The 24663-nt window shown below is 40.8% G+C and overlaps 1 protein-coding gene across 1 annotated transcript in view; it reads right to left on the bottom strand.

Moving 5' to 3' along the window:
• Nucleotides 1-24663, bottom strand: part of LOC122061260 (protein OSB2, chloroplastic-like) — a 55880-nt gene that overhangs the window by 13627 nt on the left and 17590 nt on the right. The window contains exons 2-9 of the mRNA XM_042624474.1: nt 16887-17025; nt 7666-7759; nt 6998-7086; nt 6578-6719; nt 6203-6288; nt 5790-5931; nt 5533-5621; nt 5317-5464 (exon numbers count right to left, since the gene is read on the bottom strand). Of these exons, the coding sequence (XP_042480408.1) occupies nt 5317-5464; nt 5533-5621; nt 5790-5931; nt 6203-6288; nt 6578-6719; nt 6998-7086; nt 7666-7759; nt 16887-17025 (929 nt within the window). The remainder of the gene's footprint in view (nt 1-5316; nt 5465-5532; nt 5622-5789; nt 5932-6202; nt 6289-6577; nt 6720-6997; nt 7087-7665; nt 7760-16886; nt 17026-24663) is intronic.

Below are 24663 nucleotides of genomic sequence, written 5' to 3' on the forward strand. Positions count from 1 at the left end.
AAATTGGCAGACTCACTAGCCCAGTATGGGGAGTAAAATAGTCAAAAATATGTGGAATCAATCCCACACTTAGACTATGAAGCTCAGAGGTTGAGACTATTGGAAGGCCAAAAATGAGGCAACCGACAGGATACCCTGCTGACAACTGGCCAGCCGGTTTGCGTGGCCGAATGCCCAAAAACTGGGCTTTTCTTCTGTGGGTCCCACCTCTCTACAGTATATTTCTACCTACTTTTACCCTGTGTGGAGGCACGTTTAAGGGTTCTAATGCAATAAATTTCAAGAGAAACCATGGGGTGTATGATTTGTTATTTAAGTTTAAATATTTACAAAAAAATGGAGTATTTTTACAGTTCATAGCCTGGCTATTAATAGACCAAGAGGGGGGGTGGCTACTGTTATGTTTGCTGCTGAAATCATATGAAACCAGAGAAGAAAAGAAGAGGAAGAAAGAAGGAGAAGAAGAAGAGGAAGGAGGAAGGGAGAGGTGCTGCACCTGCCCTCTGCTGTTGCTGCTGCTACTGCCTCCCTACATGCTGCCAGTAGAAGTGGAAGCCTGCTAAAGCTGCTGCCACTGCTAGGATGAGATATGGAGCTGGACAGCTGCACCAGGACACTCCCTATTGCAGTTGCAAGTCCCAAGAACTAAGAAGAGGTAATTTCCCCTAACCTACCCTGTGGATTTTTAGTAGTATAATTCTGTCAGTAGGGTTAGGGTTAGTGTAGGAATGATTTGGAGCGAGGGAAATAGCTGTGGGAACTCAGTTCAGCTCCCTACAGCTAAAACCCTAACTTTGGGACCCAAATTAGGACCCAATTGACTGTGCAATTGTCCCAAGAACCCTAGACCATAGGGCTTTTCCCAATTGGGTAAAATTAAATAAAATTGGAGGTGGGTAGAAGCCCCATATACCCTCAATTTTGTCCGAGAATGGACAGAAGCTGTAGTTGGGTTACCCGGGTAGGAAATTGGGAGAATTGGAGCTCAATTGACCATGTGCTCAATGAATTGGGTAGCAATCAGTCAAATTAACACTTCACCCAGACTGAGCATGGTCTACATAGTCTGTAGAGTGAAGTCGGAGGCCCAGAAGTCAGGGAAAGTGCCCCGAAAGATTCTGTCCACAGATGGACAGAATTCTGCTATCTGCAGACCTGAACTGGTGGGCACGAGCGGCCAGCCGGTTGGGCCAAGCCATACCTGCTGATTGGGGTTTTAGAGCCCTAAATGGCTGTTGGTTGGGTCTGGGTGCACCCTGTAAAAGGGGGGGCCTGCTGATACATCTTTAGTGAGATTAAGCCCTGTAAAGAAGGTTGTAGTAGGGATCCCAGAGCCCAATCCTATCACTGAATTGGCTGAGAGAACTCTGTCATGGCTAGGGAATGTACATAGGGAGTGTAAGACCATACCCCTTACAGAAAATAGTACAAAGAGGAAAGAAGAATGTGTTGGGAATCAGCCTAGTCAGCTGAGGGCTGTGATAACCTACAGGTTACCTCTGATCAGTGTCTGATGACCCAAGTACTACGTGGCTTGGTCTGTTTAGACAAATAGGAACCCCAAGATTGTGCGCATCAGGTTAGTGACCTACATAGGGGTTAGGGAGCCAGGTTGGTTAAGTAAGTAAGTTGTTGGGAGATGAAAAGGCATCAGATTCGGGAATCAGGTGAGTGGGTGTTTGTTTTATTTTCCGGAGTGTTTCATATATATTTTGATATTTGCCTGCTCATGTGGAATGTGATGATTACCATGTTATGGATTTATTTTATATAAAATAATATATTTCACATATTGCATGATTTTACCGACTTGGATGTGATCGTGGTTTTGTGGATGTGTAGTATGTTAACTGTGCGGTGATGGATGTAATATTGACGGTCTGAGGCACGGTGTGGTCGAAGTTCTTTCCGGTACCATGGCCTCAGAGGTCAGTGTTACAGTTGTGGCCACAGATGTGTGATGGATGCTATGATTGATATGGATGCATATAAATGCATATGGTTAGGATCACATCCCAGTGCTATAACCCCTTGCCAATAGGGGGTAAGGTATTGACTAATCCCACTCGGTGGTAGGTTGAGGACTACTACGCTCAAATACAACGTACTATATCTTGAGAGGGTACAGCATGGTACGACGTATTGTACGCATGACTGTCGGAAAGCATGGGAGACCGATGACGGTGTGGGATTCCAAGACCATGACTGTCAGGGGTTACTATTTAGGGGTTGGCTAGGTGACCGAGGTTCTTTCTAGGACTGGTTGACTCCTGCTTGCAATTAGCGTGTATCTTCGAGGCCCAACGTATAGGGTAGGAGATACCACCTACGTTGCTTATAGCACTTATTGAGACTTAGTAATTAGAATGTATATTATAAATAAAATGGATCATGTGGCTGTGCATCTGTGGGTATTACTGTGAGTGTGTGTTGGCATTATGATGTGTATGCTTGCATGCTCACCCCTCATTGGGCTTGTGAAGCTCACCCCTCGTTGATTTATGTTTTTAGATGGTGGAACCTAAGCTGGAGTAGATCGAGACTCGGCAATGGTTGTGAGGTTGTGTCAGTGAGATGTGGTGGAGGACTGAGATTTCCTTTGCTTTGAGGTTTTATTATTATGCCTGCAAGATGTGATTATATTATGGTAATTGTGAGTTAGCTGTAATTATAACTTATCATTTAGAGTTGATCAACATGGGTTATGTAAAATATAGATTTCCCCTTATATGCGCACTCTGATTTGGTAGAAGATTTTGTACTCATGTAAGTTCACCACTACATCAGATCCCGGCGGTTCAGGCTGACTGGCACAGCAAGGTATCCAATCCCGCAGACCTCGGCCTAATTTGAGGCAGGGTATGACAATTAGGGGGTATTTACTTATTTATGAATAATATATAAAGTAAAAATATTTACTTAAATGATGTTTGGCATAAATAAGTGCCAAAATAGAAGACGAAATGCAGTGCACTAAGGCGATGCCTTAACAAATATGATCTACATGGCATGATTATTGTTGACATCATCAAGTCAATTAGAATGGTCCAACCATTGAACAGGGGCATAGTTATTAAGGCGGCGTCTAGGCGATAAGGCGGCCCATCCTGGATTGTCATCGTCTTATTGGTGTCGCCTTGATTTTTTACCATCCTCCATCGCTTTGGCTGTCTTCTCACCTTGATAACTACATTGTGTTGAGTCAAATCAACCTTGTTTTGAGTTATTAGTGGGTGGGATTTTTTTAGGCTATGGATTGTTAAAAGAGTGTGTTGGACTAAAAAGTTGATTAGTATTATCCTGTAGCGTGTGAAACACATCCAAGAAATACTTAATTGACTTCAAAGAGTGTGCATGCCACTCTTACTCTTACATCCTGAGTAAGAGTGGCCCAAAAGATTACATTACTCATTCAGACACCACACACGATAGATATATACAAAAAGTTAGGGACTAAAGATGTCTACTAAAGTCAAAGAAGCCTTGAGAAAGACGAAAGTAGGCAACACACCAAGCCCTAACGAGGTCTTAATAGAAATGTGGAAGAGCTTAGGATTATGTGGTGTATTTTGACTAACCAAACTGTTTAACAAGATTATGAGCACAAGGAAAATGTCAGATGAATGAAGTAGAAGCATTGTAGTTCTGATCTACAAACATAAAGGTGATATTCAATGCTACAATAACTACAGAGGCATAAAACTAACGAGTCATACTAAGAAATTTTAGGAGAAGGTCATTGAAGCCCACCTGAAAAAAGAAATTACTATCTCAGAGAACCAATTTGGTTTTATGCCAAGTATATCACGACAAAAGCTACTTACTTGGGAGACTCATGGAAAGATTTACAGTTTTCAAAAAGGATCTCCATATGGTCTTTGTTAACCTAGAAAAGATCGATTACAGTCCCCAGAGAGTAAATCTAGCTTGTACTAGAGAGGAAAAAGGTGAAGATTATGTAAAAATAATTAAAGAAATATATGAGGGCCTAGTGTGAGAACTGTGTGAGGTCAAGGTAGTGAATTCCCAATCACAATTCGATTCCTTCAAGGATCAGCTTTAAACCTTTAATTGTTTGCACTTATTATGGATGATTTAGCCATGAACATTCAAAATGAGGTCCCATGGTGTATGCTTTTTTCTAATGATATTGTTTAATGGATGAGACAAAAGCAAGTATTAACGCTAAATTAGAGCCATGGAAACCAACCTTAGAATTAAGAGGTTTTAAGATAAGTAGAACGAAGACACAGTATATGATATGTAATTTCAGTTAAACTATGGCGGATAACTAAAGAATAAAAATTGAGGAGAGAGATATACCGCAAAGTGATTTTTTAGATATTTAGGGTCTACCATAAATAAAGAAGGTGATATAGAGGATGATGTTTCACAGAGAACTAAAGTGGAATGGATGAAATGGAAAAGCGTGTTCAGAGTGCTGTGTGATCAATGTATTCCTTTACAGCTTACAGGAAAATCTATAGGACAGTTGTACGACCAACTATGATGTATGAGATGGAATGTTGGGCACTTAGGAAGCATCATATAGACAGATTAAGTGTAGCAGAGGTGAAGATGTTGAGATGGATGTGTGGAAAAACTAGGAAGGATAAAGTAAGGAAAGACAATATTAGAGATGATATAAGAGTTGCCCCGATACATGATAAACTCAGAGAAAGTTGTCTAAGCGGGCATGGCCATGTTCAACAGAGACCTTGGGGTGCACCAGTATGGGGTGATCGGATTCAGATTGAAAGGACTAAAAGATCTAGAGGCATGCCTAAAATGACCCTATAGGAGTAGTGAGGAATTGCGACATGCATAGTTTAGGTCTTGACTCAAATATAACCTCGAATAGAATTGTTTAGAGGGCAAGGATCCATGTAGACGACCCCATTTAGGTGGGATACGGTTGAGTGGTTATTGTTGCGATGTTCTTTCTTTACCACTGTTTTTCTTTAATATTTTGTCTTTGCTCAGATCCAAGTAGCCAATAACATTTAGTTGGGATAAGGCTGAGCTTTTTGTTGTTTGTTTGTTGTCGTTGAGAGCTGGGAAATGGGGGAGAGAAATAATGCAAAAAGGGATTTGATGGGTGTGATGCAGAGACTATTTTCCTTTGTTGAATAAGATAGTAGGAAAAAAAATTGAAGGAATAAAATAAAAGAAGACAAGGGGAGGTTGGAGGAGCCATCCAGAAGAAGATACAACCCTTAAAGCCTCCATCAAACTATAGGGCTTAGAAAAAGGATGGATTGCCATCCAAATTCCTGAATGTAACTACTACAAGAAGCAACCAGATCATATACTCACTCTTATCATCTTTTCTTAGATTTATGTCAGAAATTTCATCGTCAAACTCCAATCCCTCGAGCTTTGGCAGAAGAGATATCGGTGCGGTGTTAAGCCAAAGTGCATGACCATCTTCCTTGCATTTAAAATCAGGATAACCTCGTTTTACCTGCAAAACAAAAGATTAAAAATAGAAAAGAAAATATGGACTACTAATCTGTTCACAAAGATGTTCACCTTCCCATTCATCTTATGCTTCCTGTAGTCTCTCCATCGTTCTGGATAGCTAACAAGCTTTGTCCAATAACTGACAGTAGACTCCTTACCTTTCAACATACCAATTAAAATTTAGAATACAAATTACACTTGGTTATATCAACAATATAAACAGTAAGAAAATCCAAATATTAGGGCAATGGTTCCCATGGAAAATATCTATAATAAAAAATAAAAAACAGGAAATAAAAGTCTAATAAGCCAATGCACATTGTTACCACTTTTCTGACTCTTCTCCTCAGTTTCATGAGAAAAGGTCATGGAATCCAACTTCGACAATATCCATTCTGGAGTAGACTCATCGATCCATAGTAGTTTTCCACTCTCCTTGTGTTCAAAAGCTACACCTGTTTGATTATTCTGGGAATATGTTTTTGGACAGGAACAAAATAGAGATGAAAGATGATGATCAGTGAGTGCTCAAAACAGAACTAGGTCTGATAAATGTGAGTTCAACAGGGTTTGAGGAATTGGGATCAGATCAGCCAATTTGGGCCAATCCAGAATGGTACTATTCAAGGATGACTTGTGGCCGATTTTTGGGTTTCCTTTACCAATTCTGGCCGATCAGAATCAGCAGTGACCAATTCTGGTCCTGATTCTAAACTCTTAAACCCTGAAGTTAGCTAACCTTGTTCGATCTTTTGTCCAACCAATCATGTGGCTTAGCAAGAAGTTGATTCCAGGATTGTTTAACAGCAATATCTTTCATAATACCTACACAGTAAGGCATCAAATCAGTAACAGCACAGGAAGTGCATACAGATAATGCCTAGGTGATTTAGCCTTATCGGTTAAGGAAGAGACTGATGTGTAAGTGGATTCTGCAACCTCTGTATGTAATGCAAACAAATTAGCTGACAAGGCTAAAGGCCTAACATGTTTTGCGCTATGAATTCTATATATTTCAAAATTCAGATGTAAGTTTTTCCATATAGTGGAGTAAATATATAATAAAAGAATAAAAAAGGAAACAAAAGTCTAATAAGCCAATCCATGTTGTTACCACTTTTCTGAGTCTTCTCCTCAGTTTCATAAGCAAAGGTCATGGAATCCAACTTCGACAGTATCCATTCTGGAGTAGATTCATCAATCCATAGTAGTTTTCCACTCTCCTTGTGTTCAAAAGCTGCACCTGTTTGATCATCCTGGGAATATGTTTTTGGACAGGAAAAAAGAGATGAAAGATGATGATCAGAGACTGCTCAAAACAAAATTACGTCTGATAAATGTGGGTTCAACAGGGTTTGAAGAATTGGGATCAGATCAGCCAATTCGGGCCGATCCCAATTCCAGCCGATCCGGAACGGTAATTTTCGAGGATGACTTATGGCTGATTTTTGGGTTTCCTTTACCGATTCTGGCCGATCCGGATCGGAATCAGCAGTGACCAATTTCGAACTCTTGAACCCTTTAGTTAGCTAACCTTGTTCAATCTTTTGTCCAACCACTCATGCGGTTTTCCAAGAAGTTGATTCCAGGATTGTTTAACAGAAATGTTGTCGTTCATAAAACCTACACAGTCAGGCATCAAATCAGAACAGCACAGGAAGTGCATACAGATAATGCATAGGTGATTTAGCCTTATCAGTTAAGGAAGAGACTGATGTGTAAGTGGAGCCTGCAACCTCTGGATGGAATGCAAACAATGAGAATCTGAATTTAGGAATCCATCTCAAATTAGCTGACTAGGCTAAAGACCTAACATGTTTTGAGCTATGAATTCATGGAAATATCTTTCAAATTTCAGATGCAAGGCTTGCATATAGCTTTCTTTTTCTATTTAGTGGAGTTGGCTCTATAGCTCTAGTGGGTTGGCCTGTACAGTATGGCAAGGTACTAATTGCTTTGGGTTTTGTCCCTTAAAGTCAAAGTTTTTACCAATAAAATAGAGAAGGATAAAAGTAAAAGACAAGAAATCCACTAATCAACTAGCAGTAAATCAAATACAAAAGTTCCACTCTGGTGAATAGATAAAATGTCCATAATTTTATCATTATAAAAAGTTACTCACATTTGAATATGAAAATAGGGTATTTTTTCCCCACAGGGTACAAATGCACTTATGTAATTGAGTAAGAAACATTGATTTACCATGACTCAAGCCCCCTACATCATGCTTGTGAGGAGCAAATCTTTTCTTCTTTATATAGGAATCTTGAACAAAACTCACACTTTGCACCATCACCTAAGGGCACAGCTCCGGTGTTAGATACATAACAGTATCATTTCTATATTAATTTCCATTTAAAACTTCTATTAGAATTATTCATGCTGTTCAATTATATCCTCTAGTAAGAAATATTTAACTAAAACCCAGCCAATAACATGATAAAGCAAAGGGAAAAAAAAAACTGAAAAGAAGTAAATACAGGACTCTAATCGATCAATTAACATGCTATATGAAGAATGGAGTGTAATCAAGACACAGAAAAAAAAAAAAGTGTATGGACATCATCAAGCAGATAGAGACCACCATACACCCTACTAGAGCCAATCGTTGCCCTGTCACCAGATCCTAAAAAACACAATTAGACGGAAAAAAGCTGACTTGGTGATTCATATTGGAAGTAAGACTACTAATGGACAATAGTAAGTAGGAAAAAATGGAACATGTAACACAGTAGAAAGGGATAAAGAAAGAGTATAGCTAACGAACCCATTTCCCAAAATAGTGCAATAAGTCCCGCTAGCCAACTTGACCTTACCATTACTAGGATAGGTAGCGAACTATGAGAAAAGAGAAAAGCAACCTGCATATGATCGGAAGCCCTGGAGTCTATAATCCAAGGGATAGAATTGATAGACATAGTATGGCCACAGAAAGAGATACCTGACCCAGAAGGGGTGAAATGAGCAAAGCTCGCAGTGGCAGATGTAGGAGAGTCCGAACGTGTAAAAAGGCGTCGGATGGCAGTAAGCACATCAGATGATAGCGAGGTTGCTAAGATGCTAGGAGCAAAGTCAGAGTCTGAGACCTTAGTATGGTTGGCCTACCAGGAGTCCTGACTTACTAGATATATCAACAGGACGGCCATGAAGCTTCCCGCAAGGCTCCTTGATGTGACGCTCCTTCCCATAGTATTCGCACTTCACTGGAACTCTAGTAGAGGAGCCACCAGACGATGGGGCTACACTAGAAGGCTGGATGCCAGAAGCAAGCACAGATCTCTCGGTGGTAGTGGCAATAGGTTGTGGGAGCATAGTGGTACAACGGTTGTCCACAATTTGGATCACAATATAAGCTTGATCCAAGGTAGGAAAGGGAATACAACTCATAACTTGGGACCACATCTAATTAAACTCCACATTCAATCCTACCAAGAAGTCATAGACCTGGACCTTGTCCTCTCATTTTTGAAAACCGGTGATATCAGCAAGGTGGAAGGAGTATACTCCTCATAGAAGTCTAGCTCAGTCCACAATGTGCGCAAATCATAGTAGTACTGTGACAGTGTGGGCCTTCTCTACCTCAGGTCACGAACCTTCTTCTGCAGTTCGAAGACATGAGCATCATTCCCCGCCTGGGAATAAATATCCTGGACAGACTTCCAGATCTTCACAGCAAAGTCAAAAAGGAAATAGCTACATGAAAGATGTGGCTACGTGGAGTTGACAAGGAAGGCCATAACAACAGAGTTGACACACTCCCACTTGTCAATCCCAGGAATTGTGGTCGGACGCTTCCATATTCCAGTGAGATACCCATAATAGCTACGGAACTTGGAGATACAGATCGAGCGTGTCCACATAAGGTAGTTTTTGCCATCAAGCTTGATAGCGCAAGGAGGAAAATTGGGAAGAGCCAAGGTGTCTCCACTAGTGGAAGCATAAAAGCTAGTAGACATGGTTACAACTCAAGGGAGCTTTTCTAAGGAAGAGGCACCAGCTGGAAGTAGAAGAAGCACCAAAAGACACCAAAAAGCAGGAAAGTGTGAAAATCCCAAAAAACGATAAAGACTTGAACAAATCGATTTTGGGGATAGCTCTGGAACCCAGTCCTGAGACGATAAAGTGGCTAGTATATACCATTATAAGGATCAGTGGCACCAAATGCAACCAACATTCAGACAAACAGTGCATCCAATAGGGAAAAAGTACCATGGCATCAAAAATTCGATTCAAAAAAAGCCTTGAAAATCGATGAGGGTGAAGAGTTGGGTCTCTCAAATCTATGTAGAAGAGAGTCTGAGAGCCTAAGGAAGAAGAGAGAAGTTAGTGGCTCTCTTGGTGGTTTAAGAGACTACAACCAAAACAGGAGGAAGAAGTAGGGAGGCGCTGGGAGAAAAAGAGAGAGGAGGCACTAGGAGAGAGAAAATCGAGAAAATGAGAAAGATGGAGAGGAGAGGAAACCCTTTGGGTTTTGGATCCAAAGCCTCTGACACCATGTTGGATAGGGTAATGACTTGTGTCTAATAAGACACCAGCCCTCTTTTATTTATAATAACAGAGAGAAAGTTCTAGAATATTACAAAGACCATTAAACCATTCAAAGGAAATTCTGGAATGTTACAAAGACCATTAAACCCTTAAAGGACCTAAGGAGTTGTTTGGAATCTAACAACTTCCCTAAAACCCATTATTACAATACTGCTCTTGTTCTCCATGCTTAACAAAGGGTCTTTAGGTGTAATATTTTTTTTATTCGTTGGGAGCGTTAGATATGATGTTCAAGCTCCCAAGTGGCAACCTTATAGGCTTTTTCACTTTATTTAGTGGAGTGAAGGGCTGGTCCTTCTCTGCCACTTCTTTCCAAATGAAAGGATGAAAGTTTTATTTTCTTTCAAATCCAGTTAACGCTTGCACTAAATCAAGAGGAACACTTGTACTCTGGCTAACAAGGGAAAGGTTTTCTTTTCCAAAAAAAATGACTTTGATTAGATCCTTGGTGCAAGCACTAACCAGATTTTTCAAATTCCCGCCCTCCCTATTAGGGCTTAGGACAACTTCTACACCAACTTGAGATGAGGGTTGATCTTCCAACATTGGTGGCACAAGTGCTAACTCGAAATTCAAATTGTGAGGTTGGTCCAAAGCAAGTACTAAACTAGATCCCCGCTTTACAACAACTCAACCTTTTCCCAAGTAAATGGGGTCAGCTACATGGATTTGCGAGTGGAGAAGAGGAAAAATAAAAGAAAGAGGAGGGAAAGAAAGAAAGGAAAAAAGCATTGCAACACCTCTGGGACATCCCAACTACAAACGATCTGCGACAGATCTTTGTCCTCCAAACAGCTCTAGTAGATGTCATACTAGGATCAAGGTCTAGCCTTTGCATGTCTTTCTTTACCAACTCATCAATGGTCACCTTAGGTCTGCTCCAAGCCCTTTTAGCGCCATCCATCTAGATCTTATCATACCTTCACACTAAAGCATCCCAAGGCCTCTGTTGGACATGTCCAACTCACCTTAAATAGCATTCTCAAAGTTTGTGCTGAATCGGGGCATCTCTCTAATCAGTTCTAACCTAGTCATTCCTCACTCTGTCTCTCCTAGTTTTGCCATACATGCATCTCAACAACCTCATCTCTACCACACTCAACTTATCTACATTACGCTTCTTGACTGCTCGCTTTATTTACTAAAAGCCTAGAGTTGTCCATTCAACTCTGGCTACATGGAGATCATTTGTGATGCAGATAAGTCACCTAAAAGGCTTATTGTTGAGATGACCATAGTTAGTTTACTATTTACCTTGGTTATTTACTATTTACCGTAGTAAGTTTTGTTGATAGGGACGCTTAGTCAACGTACCCTACTTTCCTTATTTTGGTTGTAATCGTTTTATAAATAAGAAAGACCTTTGTCATTACTGACAAGTCGAATCATTCTCCAATCTCTGGTTCCTAATTCAACCCTTATTTTATTAGAAATAAACTTTGGGATGGGCTATATACATGTTAGGCCTTTGGTCCATGGAATTTTTAATGTAATAGGCAGGCCACTTAAATGGGCCTGAACCATGGGTAGTAAGTTTGCATACGGGATTTTCCTTAATATATAAATTATTTCTTTATTTTACTTGCGATTAAGTGCTTTAGTTAGGCTGAATTAGGAGTCTATAAGTCCAATACTGCTTTGAGTCAATTTCTTTCATAATTTTAGCTTTCCTAGTCGATTTATGTTACCTTATTAGTTAAGGATTGGGTTGGGCCTTTCCTTTTTAGTGTTTTGAGTCTATCTTTTAAGTCTTCTATACAAGTTTGTAAGGGGCTACAACTTTACACACGAATTTTCACTAATGATATTTTGGCTTGAGCTCTTTCTTTTGCTGCTAAGTATGCATGTTGTGAGATTCAGTTAAGGGTGGGAAATCCTTGATGGGAAGTCACAATTATCAATATTTTTCACTCATGTTCTTCTGTTGCAACTTTATACTGCATTTGTTGATTCCATCATCATTCTTCATCCATTATCAATTATTTGTCTTAATTTATTCAACTAGAACCCTAGTTTTTAGAATGTTGGATATAAGGTGTTTTTTCAGATTAAGCAATTCAGCCACCTGAATACCCGATCGCATTCAACCTTTGACTAGACTTATTTCTTTAAAATAGGATCTAAGACAGTTATGATGGTCAGATCTGGAGATATTTGCAAAATACCAATTCTTCCCCTGCCTCTTAGAATCCTGAATCGATCTTGTGTTACTGTTCTTAGTTATCTACTGTTTTATTCTCCGTTTCGTGAATCAATCCCACTTCTGATTTCAGAGATCGATTGGTGCAACTGTTCTACTTTCTGAACCCTAAAACCAGATTTTTGGAAATCACCATAATACCCTTCATCTGATTGCTGGATTTTGTTCTATGTTATTACATTCAAAAACTACTTGCCTATCTCTCTGTTTTTCGATCCTGTTATGGTACTGTTTTATTCCTGACAATCAGTACCTCAGTAGGTTGTCTGAGGTTCAAGAAGTCAGAATAAACCATACACTTAAAACTGACTAAAGTAATTGGGCCATCTAATACCCAAAACACCCCTCACTAACTAACAGACAGAAGATCAAAATGTCATGAGATCCTGAAAAACACAATGATAAGGATAAAATGTAACAGAGCAGTTTCGATGTTTTTCTATTGACAAACAGATAAGAGATTAAGAGACAATTTTGGAACATGAAGTACAGTAGATAATGAGCCGACCCCATTAAGTTGGGATAAGGCTGAGTTTGTTGTTGTTTTGTTGTGAAGTACAGAAGACAGTGAAAGCATAAAGGACAGAGGAACAACGCCATGACCAGTAACATGAGTAACGGATCCAATTGCAAGAATAACTTGTGATGGAGAATTAGACTTATGAAATGAAGAGAACAAACTTGGCTTACCAGTCATATGTGAGGACACACTAAGTTAATAACCCATGGAGTGGAGGATGAGGATGTGAGACATGTAGGTACATCCGAATGAGCTAATGTAGCCATGGATGAGGAAGAGAATGTCTCAAGTTGCTGAACTCGTTTAAGGAGTTGATTGATCATATCAGAATGAGATGAGACACCACGTCCAACTGATGGACTCTCATTAGTGTCATTAGGGGGCACCACATCAATATTCCCATCAGAGAGTAGTATTAGCAAATGGCTGGTGTCCCCACTTGGGCTTTCCATGCTTCATCCAACATTTGTCAAATAGTGTGATTAGGGTGACAACAATGAGTGCACCAGCGAACAACTGGATCAGAGAGTTGATTGCCACAACCATCCATGCCATGTCCACGACCTCCCCCTAATCCACGACCTCTACCATGAGCACCATTACCACGACCACGACCACCACTACTAGCAATGAAGGCAGAATTATTCTTAGAAGAGGCAATGGAATCAAGTTTAACCACAGAGGGTGACACAATCTGCTGAATTCTGCAATTAGGCCTCATTAATAGAGGGGATCTTCTCGCCAGCTAATATTGACTCTTGACAGGCTGAAGATCAAAGTCCAATCCAAACAGGAACTTAGCAACAAGAAACTCAGCATGTTGAGATTTGAGAACATGAATGCCAGTGGAAAGAGGCTAATAAACATTGAGTTCCTTGCACATGCCTTTAAGAGTACTGTAGTAGTCACCAACAGACTTTCAAACTCTACTTGAAGGAGAAGAATTTTTCATACAAGTCATATATCCTTGATCTATTTTTGTCTCTGAGAAAAACTTTCTCTGAGTTCATCCAGACTCCCTTTTCTGTCTTGTGAAACATGACCACAGTTATCAAGATCTCAGCCTGGACTGGCGCATTGGTTGCCTAGGCGTCGCCTTGTTGGTGTCACCTTGATTTTCACCATCCACACTCGCCTTGAAAACCTTGAACATGACATTGGCAGCCACGGAGAGCTCCATACTATACCACAGCCAAGCAGAAGCAGTGGGAGCAGGCTGAGTCATAGTCAAGTAATCCATCTTTCATTTGGCAGTGATGTATACTTCCACAGCCCATGCCCAAAGAAGATAATTGGAAGCAACGTTTAACCTGATAGAGGTTATCTGGACATTAACACTGTCCATACGAGGCTTGGATTCTGTCATATTGATAAAAGAACGCAACCAGCAATCACAATCGCATCTAGTGAGCAGAAAAAATCCACAGAAAAGGGGCCAGAGACAATCAGAAGCACAGAGCAGTTACAGAGGCAGCAATCAGCAACGAACATATCACTGCTGAACCTTCCAAAGACAGGCAACAATGGCCCGAACTGCCACTCAGAGTAGAGGACCAGATGCAAAATTCGATTATGCCTAATAGATCCAGAAACAGAGTACCGCAGGTTGCTTGGGAGAAATTTGATTCCAGCAAATCAGAGGCTGAGATCAGGCTAAAAGTCAGACTAAACGACCAATAGGAGGGTCTTCAGTGCTCTAAAATCCCAGCCAGATATAGTGGACAGATCTGAAATAATATCAAGAACAAGATCTGCCAGAAAATTCCAGATAATAGCAGTGCAGCGATATAAGAACTGAAATTACTTCACATTAGTGGCTTGGATCAGCTTCATATCAGGATTAATGGACCCATCCAGAGGGAATGCCCTAAAATATTAGGAGGATTTAAAGGATAGATCAAAAGGAATTGTAGATTCAATTTCTGCCAAAAACAGAGTACCGCAGGCCGCAGCTGCAGTTTCAATAATCTATTAATCTTTACATGTTGATGGAGCAAGAGATCATCATGTAGCAGGGTATTGATGGAGTATGAGATCTTCAAGAAGGCAGGACACCCTAGTTCTTCATTGTCTAATCGACTGGGGTTTCAAAAGCAAAATACAGCATGGGTTGCTATGGTCCACAATGGAGAACCCAAAGAGGAATGTCAAGATGGAAAGAACAGAACTACTGGATCTTAATGCTCTGGTTCCATGTGAGTATCAAGACATTAATTAATCAGCAACCCTAGAGAAGAAGAAGAAGAAAAGAGAGAGTAGGAGGGAAGAATGAGAAGGAATGCAGTCCATGGTTTGAGTCTTTGAGAAGTGAATAGCCTGCTCAAACGGTGGGCCAAGTGATGTATTTATAATTAACAAAAAAGCCTTACAACCGACTTAGGTAATTGTGCCATCCAATACCAAAAACTCCCTTCACTAAATAATCACTAACTCAGACCAACGATAGAACATAATAACCCACAGGAACGGAGACTACACTTAGTTCTTAACATGGTTTAAGATCTCGGCAAGATATCGCTAATATCTCTCTTTTTCAAAAAGGCGAGACGAGATGTATGGCGAGTTATAATTGTATAAAAACTTGACCGAGATCTCGAGATCTCGCCTCTATCTCACCAAGATCCCGCCTATATCTCGCCTCTCTCTCTCTCTCTCTCTCTCTCTCTCTCTACTTTTTTGAAGAAAAAACACTAAGAATCAAGGATTTTGGAGCTTTTGCTTGAGGATCTCCATTCCAATACTCATTGAAGCTTAAAGAGTAGAGAATATTATCTCCTCATCCACATTTGGAGTTACTTTAATTTTCAATGTGTGAATGTAACTCATCGGTCGTCAGTGTTAATTATTAAACAATTACGTAATTGTCTATGATGATGTCTTTTAAATTCTTATGATTATGATGTGTCATGTGTTGATTGTGGAATGTGAGTTGTGGAATAGAGCACACTAGCCTATGGTCCGAAGAGTCGGAGACCACTTACATAAGGTACGAAGTCAAAGTACCACTTTAGGTTTGATTTAAAAAAAAAAACTGATGTTTCCATTTTAGTCAGAAGGCCTAAAATAGGGTAAATACCAAGTTTCAGGGGCTACAAAGACCATATGACCACCGAGACCAACCACCGAGTCAACCGGAAAAAAATACATGATCTCGGCAATATCTCGCCAGATCTCTCTTTTTTAGATCAGCGAGATGGGGGGTGAGAGCGAGATCTTAAACCTTGGTTCTAAAGGAGTTGACTTTCCTTTAGAACTAGTTCCATCCCTTGCTTCGTCCACCACAGCTGGAGTACCAAAACAAAAAGTTTTGCAGGGTGTGGAAGGGGAAAATGTACGCAGCCTTACCCCCTGCTTCGCAGGAGAGGCTGTTTCCAACTTTCGAACCTGTGACCAACATAACCATTGTCCGCTACAGCTAGAGTACATAAAACTTAATTTCCATTCATTGAGCTAAACTATGAAGTATTTTGCTTCCTATTCTTAGCACAGGATTACAATTCTAATTCTAAAAGAAGAAGAAACTCACACATGGAAGCGCAATGAAAACAATAAAAAAAATATGATGCCAAATGAACCCTCTTACATGGTGAAGCAGTATAATTATCTTTCAATTTCACATCAAAACCTTGGATGACAGCATCAACATCTTCTACTCAAATTAAATGCATGAGTCCAAGTTGAGACGGTGCATTGTCTGAAATTTATCTAACGAAATTGTCTGGGGCACAATTTTACCAAACAAGATAATTAAATTGCTCGGGCAGTCCAAGACATCCAAGTCCAAAGCATGCTCAGTTTGCGATCTCTCGATGGAATTATACATGCTCATTTTAGTAGTGCTTTAAATGTGGCCCAGTTGAAAGAGAAATACATGATACTTCAAACTCTGAACTCTAAACAATGCAGAACTTTGCTATCAGATCCATCATTATTTCCCCATCTCACAGCAAAACTTCAAACACTTCAATTAAACCAACATCCTAACAGGGGAGGTTCCGGAATAGCAAATTTATTAAAAGTCAAAGGAATATGTGACCAAGAACAAATAAGCTAAAACTAATGAATAACCCATGACTCCAAAACTAAGCAACTCCATGAAGACACAACTATAGGTACAAAAACTATCACAATCTTTATCCCAAAAATAATGATTACCTGAACATTTGCTTGACCTTTTTCTACAGTAAATGGTGGTGTATCTGCACTTAGTTGTCCAGCTATATGAACAAGATAATTTTCCTTCAGATGGCAAGCAGCAACATGTGCCAGATCCCCTTCAAAGATAACTGGAATCCTGATTAATTGGGGGAGGGAGAATGCAAGTAAGATCAAGCCACATAATTAGGGAATTTAGCAGGCCTTTGCTTTATTGCCATGTGGATTAGCATTTAAATAAGAATACAAAACAAAACAAGGAAAGAGATAATAATGAACTAGAAACACAGAAGTAGTCTCTATTGTTTTCTTTCACTGCTGAAATTCATCCCGTTTGAGAGAAGCTAGAACTTTATTTCAGATTGAATGTTGATTGTGTGATGCTGATTCTACGTCACTTCAAAACTCGAGAATGAGTTTTCTTTTCAATGAACGGGGAATTGATGCAAATACATCACATAAGTGGGATGGGGCGGGTCAAGTTGCACCATTGCAACATGTTGGTCACATCTTTTTTTCCTAGGCATCTGGAGTTGAAAAGCTCCAACGCACCTTGCTCCAGAAAACCCTAGCTACAGAGAAAACCGAAGGACGCCGTCGCTTGGAGCAGCCTTGCCGTTTGTCTGGGCTGCTCTCCCCCCCTCCTCTCTCCCTCTCCCTTCGCCTTCTCCCCCTCTCTCTTCTCTTCTCTTCTCTTCTCTTCTCTCTCTCTCTCTCCCTCCCTCCCTCCTCCTTCGCTCTTCTTCCCCTACCTCTACATCTGCATTTCCCCTTCCCTCCTCCCTTCTTTTTCTTCTTCTTACGCCCTCTCCCTTATTCCTCCCCTCCTCTCTCCCTCTCCCTTCACCTTCTCTCCCACCTCTCTCCTCTTCTCCTCTTCTCCCTCCCTCCCTCCCTCCTCCACCACTCTTCTTCCCCTTCCTCTACTTCTCCACTTCACCTTTCCCCTCTTCCTCTTCTTCTTCTCTCGTCCTCTCCCTTCTTCCTGCTCCACTCTTTTTCCCTTCTTCCCTCGTGCTTGCTAACGTCGGTTAACTCGATCGGAGTTGAGGCTGCTGCAACCACTCAGCTAGTCTTCCCGCCGGTTGCCTGCCCTTCTTGGCCAGTAGATGACTTGGTGCTGGCCCCTTCTACGCTAGCTACTTCTCGGTCGTTGTCCCACCAAGCTTGCTACCCTTTGGACGCCTCTCCCATCAAGTTTGATGTCCACCCTTCAGGTTGGCCATCAAGCTTGTTTGATCTATGCTTGCTAGCGTCAGTTAACTCGATCGGCGTTAAGGCTGTTGCAACCACTCGGCTCGTCTTTCCGCCGGCTGCCTGCCCTGCTTGGCCAGTAGATGACTTGGTGCTGGCCCCTTCTAGGCTAGCTGCTTCTCGATCGTTGTCCCACCAAGATTGCTGCCCTTTGGATGCCTCTCCCATCAGGTCTGGTGTCCACCCTTTCGGTTGGCCATCAGGCTCGTTTGGTCTGTCCATTGGCTCGTTTGCTACTCCGGTTCTGCCTCTCAGTTGGATGCTTGCCATGCCTACAGCCCTTTTTGATGCCATTCTTGCCAGGCCTGCTGTCCAGTTGGTCGTCTCTCCTTCTGGATGCCGAGCTCACTTGGTCTGTCCTCCTGCTCGTAGCATTTGCCTCCACCTTCATTGTCTGTCTAGCCCAGTGGGCCTGTCGACCATTGGGAACCTCCCTTTTGGTCTACTGGTTATCCTCTTCGACACCAACCCGTCAGGCCGTTCTTAGTCAGCAGTTACTCTGTCGTTGCCCTCAAAAAGGGCGGCGCCCTTTCACCTTGAAGACCCATCCGCTAGGCCAACTGACCGCTTGGTCGTGGCCCTCCGTAAGGCCAGTGCTCCACCATCATGGCTCACTCTTCTCCAGCGGTGCTCCTTCGTGTTGGCAGCTAGGAAATGTTGTGTTCAGTGTTAAGGTTAGGGATTGTTGTTCTCTTCCCAGTTCAGACCGATTTGCCTCCTTTGGTTGGGCATCCGCGCTGGTCTGTAGAAGTTCTTTGATGCCAAGTGGGCCCTGCTTAGTGCCCTCATAGGCTTTTTGTATCCCTTTTGGATTTGTAAATTCCCCCTTTGAGGCTATATTTCCCTAACCACCCCCCCCCTTCTTTTAATGCATTTTACTATGCACCAAAAAAAAAAAAAAAAAAACATGTTGGTCACAACTTCGAAACTTGGAAACAACCTCTCTTGCAAAGCAGGGGGTGAGGCTATGTACATTTGCCCCTCCCAGACGCTGCAGTAGCAGGAGTCTCATGCACTGGATTGCTCTTATTTTTTTTGCACATCACGTAAGTTGGATTGTTTTTGTGGAAATAAGCCTTGGGTTGGGACTTGGGATACATATGTGTTGGGCCTCTAGTTTAAGGGGTTTTTGTTGTAATGGACTACTGAAATGGGGCTACAATATGGGTAAGAGTAAGAACTAAGCGACCTATTGATTAGTTAAATTAAGTTCTTAGTGTGTGTTTCCTTTTAAATTCTGTTACGGATTAGAAATGTTAAATTTCTAGCTTATCTCCAATTCCTGGTGGGCAGTCTTTCAGTAAAATAAGTTGCTTTTTTTATTATTTTCGTTTAGTTATGATTATATGTAAACAGCCTCCAGCCTCCATGCTATCCTCATAGGTCAAAATCTCATATCGGTAGGCCATTTCAGTCAAACCAAAATTAGTGAAATGGACCGAAACCGGCGAAATTTTGCCGAAATAGTGTATTTTTTGCTACTGTTTCAGTTGGATGTTTTGATGGGAAAATTGCCATATTAGGCTCCAATACTTCAGGCAAACCTTATTTTAGCCTATATAAACATATCTTAATCTTGTTATGAATTTTTTTATTCACCCAAAAAAAAAAACCATATGTAAACCTTCATATTGCAAGAAAAGTAACATAATGTGGTGGTTTGGTTTTGGACCCTTGGTAGACAGTATACCTTATGTAATATTTGCCCTACACATTGTTTTAGTACTAATAGACGGAAAATACAAGTAAAACAAGTAATTTATGCACTATTAATGAAGAAAATATAATATTGATTAATTAGCAATGAAATAGTTCACATTACAAATTACGTTCAAACTACAAAGTAAAAGTAACATAGACACCCAAGTCCCAAGTCTCAACAATACATTATTGCCAGCTAATACGAACTATAATGTGTTGGATCGAGCCCACTCATGGGCCAACAGAGCCGACGTGCATTTTTTCACCGACTGTGATAAATGCATGCCATGTCATAGTGTGCAGAAGAAACACTTATAGAGAGGTCTAGCATATTGAAACATAAACGTAGCTATAAAGTGATGCAAATTAATAACCAAAATAGGCTTGTTTTATTAGGAATAAGCCTAGGGTTGGGTTTCATACATGTTGGGCCTTTGATCTCATGTGTTTTGAGTGTAATAAACCACTTTTATGGGTCTAAAAGTGGGGCTCTAAGATTGAGTATGGGATTAATAGTTAGTTTCCGTTTTCATTAGTTTCCTTTTTTAGTTGGGTTTGATTTGAGTTATATTTGTTTCCTTAGGAGTCAAGTTATTAATTGATTCAAGTCATTAGTAGTTTCCTTTTTCAACTAGTTTCTAATTTCAGTTTTTAGTAACTATTGTATTAGGAGAATATTTGGTTTCCTTTTTTAGGAACCTTCTATTTTGTAATTCCCTCCCCCCTCACCATTATAAATAAAGAGAAGGCTCATTAGTAGCCCATGATTTATGAATGATAAAGCTATGTTGTTGTTGCTCTTCTGAGTTTGCTTTGTGTGTGATCAAAGTGATGGTCCTGTGTTTGATCAAGCCTGAAGGAATTGGTGTTTGATCCAATTAACTCTTTGCGGTGTGAAGCCCAAGAGGATTCCCTTTCAAGTGTTCTTTTTCTTCTTCAAGGTTTATTTCCAAGGTTCTATTGCCGTTCTACAAATCAGGTATTTACACTTCAGATTCTGCCCAGAAAATACCCTAAGCTGAGTAATCGACCCCTGCTCGCTATAGCATCTACTGCCCTCGGTTGTGTCTGAATTTTTGGTCGATCTTTCTTGCCTATCAAAAGAACACTTCAGTTTCTCTTCAAGTGTTCTTCTTTCTCTCTCAAGTTTTATTTTTCAAGCATCTATTACTGTTCAGATTACCAGGCATTTATTTTCTTAAAATCTGATCAGAATTTTATCAGTTATTCACAATCGGTTTCTGCTGTTAGAGGCTGATTCAGACCTGGGTTTGGGCTAAAGTCTTGATCGAACCTTCCCCTCTACATAAGGGAGACTCGATCCAAGTCTGGACTGGTTCTGACCAGCCAATTGCAAGTTATGAGAAATCACCCTATTCTTGTCTTCTAGTGCACTGTAGTATCCAGAATTGAAATCGACTGGTCAGGCTTATTTTCTGTTGATCTTTTGATCTGTGGTTCATGTTTCTAAGGTGATTTGATCCTAGTTGAGACCGTTATTAAGTCCTGTGGTCTGTTACACTGATCTGATCAGTAGCACTGTCTTGTTGAGGTCGGTACATCACAATTCCAGATTTGAAGTATTTTTTTATTTGCCTGAATTGTTCTACTTCTGTCCTACTGTGTTGAGGTTGTTCTTTCGTTTAAAAGTTCCTGCAGTTGATACTTGGTTACACCCCTACCCTAGTCTACATTATAAAGCCTTTTTGTGTATCATTCTTCCGGTCTCCGATATCAGAGCTGCGTATTTTCTGCTATCGAAAAATTGCCATAGATCGAAAGTGATTCTAGGCTTAGTACTTCCGCCTATCCAGCAGCCATTACCAGTTGTTCACCTCTCCTCCTTTCTTCACTATTTCGCTAGCATGACTACTCTCTAAAGTTTCATTCAAGTCCTTAGTCCCACACAAATAAATTTATAGACTTTTGAGAGATGAACTTCTTTCTATTTGATTGCTTTAACAAAAGCCTTTCAGTAAATCCAAACGGAAAATATTGGATAGACCCGGGCTTTTAGCAGGGGAGGGTCTTTCCCTTTAGTAGCTAAAGCATATAAAGGGAAGCATAGGCAGAGGTACCACCACCAGTAGCGTACCTAAGGTAGTACCATAGGTGAAGGTGGTATGGGAGCTGAGAATGCAATCCGATGCCCTTGGTTACACTACTGATCCAACAAAGTGATTCAATCAATCAATCTCAAGCTTTTAAGTCTCACCTATCCATGAGTCCTCCACGGCTGCCCTGTAAATGGCCTCATCTACATATTGGAGGCAATCTATCCTATTGTATAGATCATCATAATGTGAAGAACCAACCATTGAGCAACTATGACTTGATGGTATTGGCAGCATGTACAGGCTGGTGGGTAGGTAGGAGAAGAAGCTATCCACAAAGTATGATCTAGTATGTCCTTGTGAGTTGGTGTCATACTCAAAACTGGAAATGGAAGAAGAAGAATTAAAAATATTTTTCATAATTTTTTGCAAACAAATATTGGCTTAATACAACACAAGCAAATCCAGTACAGCATAATAAGTCTCATCTGTACTTCAAAACATGCTGAAATTAATTTCACAATTTTTTTATACTTTTCAAACCAAAACAGAATATTTTTCCTTCTTTTTTTTTTTTTTTTTTTTTTTTTTTAGGAAATTTCATTTTTCAGACCAAAAAATTAATAAATATATATAAACAGGGGGGGAAAAACTGAACCTGTGAGGTCATACGGTGTCTGAGATATAAAAATTACATCACCAACCAACAATTATTTATAATATTTTGCAAAATTCATTTTTTTGAGAAAAGATTGTTACCTAGATCTGTTGACTGTGGCCAAATCTTCACAAATATGCAGCAATCGATACCTTTGGACCGATGTGGCAACCCCCAGCAGCGTATTTCAGGAGTTTGATGAGGTGATGTGGCCAAAATCCAAGAAAATAGGTGTTTTCTCTTTCTCCCAGGCAAAATGACTGAAAATATAGAGGTTTTGGTCGAAATTCAACAAATAGGGCTTTTTTTTATAAAATAAATTTATTCATTATCAAGAGGAAAAGAATATACAAGGGAGAGGGGGGGAAGGGAAACCTAAAGGAACAACCCCGAAAAAAGGGGAAGGGGGTGAGTGAAAAAATAAAAACAAAAAGGCCACAGAATCTTCAACCCAAAAGGGGCAAAGCTGAACTACGGTGGGAGGGGAGAGAATGTTAGGGGGGAGACCCCAGGAGACAACAATAAGCCTATTCCATTGGAAATTACTAACAGAACACTGGAGGAGAGAAGCAATCTTGGAGGAGATGTCGAAGTAGATGGCATTCCAAATATTTTCAAAAGAGAAAGAGTTGGAGGTCCATTTACAAAGATTCCTCCCCATCCAGATGTGATTGATCATTGATGGCGGCACATACGGCCAGCTTTCCAATAGTGTCACAGATAGAAGAACCAACATATGTCATATCAACCCAAATACTTATCTACTAAGGTGGAGCAGTCTTCTTCTCGAGGGCCTGCAATGACTAATGAACTTCCACTAAACTGAGGAGAAAGAGCAGGAGAAAACGAGATGGTCAACATCTTCAGTGCCAATCCAGCAAAGGCAGCAAGAAGAGGAGACTTGGATGTGCATGTGGATAAAGAAAGACTGGGTTGGCAAGCAATTGGAGATGGCCCCCGCCAAGCATTGAAACTGCGACGGAGAATGTGACCCTTAAACCAAATGATGTTATGCCAAGGCACAATGGGACGTTTGGAAAGGATGAAATCCCAAGCAGAGGCAAAGCTAAAGAATCCAGAAGAAGAAGGGATCCAAGAAATTTTATCCTGCCTTCCAGGGTGTCTTGGGGGGAGGCAAGGAAGGGCAAACCAAATGTCAGCAAGATGAGGGGAGAGATAGGGGGACCAAGAATCATTTCCCAGGATGGCATCAACCTTGGCAGACCGGCATAATCCAAAGGAGTATATTGATCTGGAGCTGAAAATGGAGAGGAGAATTCCATTGGGGTGCCAAGGATCCGACCAGAGGGAGGTGTTGGAGTCGTTCCCTATGGAGTAATGGATAGCCTCGAGAGCCTTAGGTCTAGTGCCGAGAATGTTACGCCAAACCCAAAAGGCATTGGAGGAGGGAGATGCAGCTTAGAAGGAATCAGACTTAAGGAGGGAGGAATAGACCCAAGAGACCCAAATGCGGGTTTGCTTAAAAGTAATCCTCAAGATAAGTTTAAGGATGCCAGAGGTGTTGACATCTTTGAATCTCTTAAGGCTCAGACCTCCTTCAGATTTAGGAAGGCAAACAGACCCCTAACTAATGGGGTGGAGGAATTTGAAGCAATCACCTCCTTTCCGAAGGAAGGAAGAAGAGAAGCAACTCAATGGCATTAATGGTGGAGAAGGGGAGAACAAAAATGCCAGACCAGTAGAGATATATAGATTGGATTACAGATCTAGCAAGCTCAAGGCGACCAGCATAAGAAAGGAGCTTGCCTTTCCAAAGCTGAAGCTTCTTCCTCATGAAGTCAAGCATAGGAGTGCAATGATGAGCACAAAACCTGGCAGTAATAAGAGGCAAGCCCAAGTACTTAACAGGGAGATACCAGGAGAGAAGCTAGTCAACTCCAAGAGAAGGGCTTTAAAAACTTTAGAGACGCCGAAAAGGAAGAGGCGGGATTTGATGAGGGTTGATTCGGAGGCCCGAGAGGTTCTCAAAGAGGTGGAGGGAGGACATAATGGAGGTTATGGAATCTAGATCAACTTTCGAGGTGATCATAAGATCATCAGCAAAAGCAAGGTGGTAAGCATAAGGGATTTGCATTTGGGGATGGGAGAG

The sequence above is a fragment of the Macadamia integrifolia genome, chromosome 14 (genome assembly GCF_013358625.1).
Source record: "Macadamia integrifolia cultivar HAES 741 chromosome 14, SCU_Mint_v3, whole genome shotgun sequence".
Lineage (NCBI taxonomy): Eukaryota > Viridiplantae > Streptophyta > Magnoliopsida > Proteales > Proteaceae > Macadamia > Macadamia integrifolia.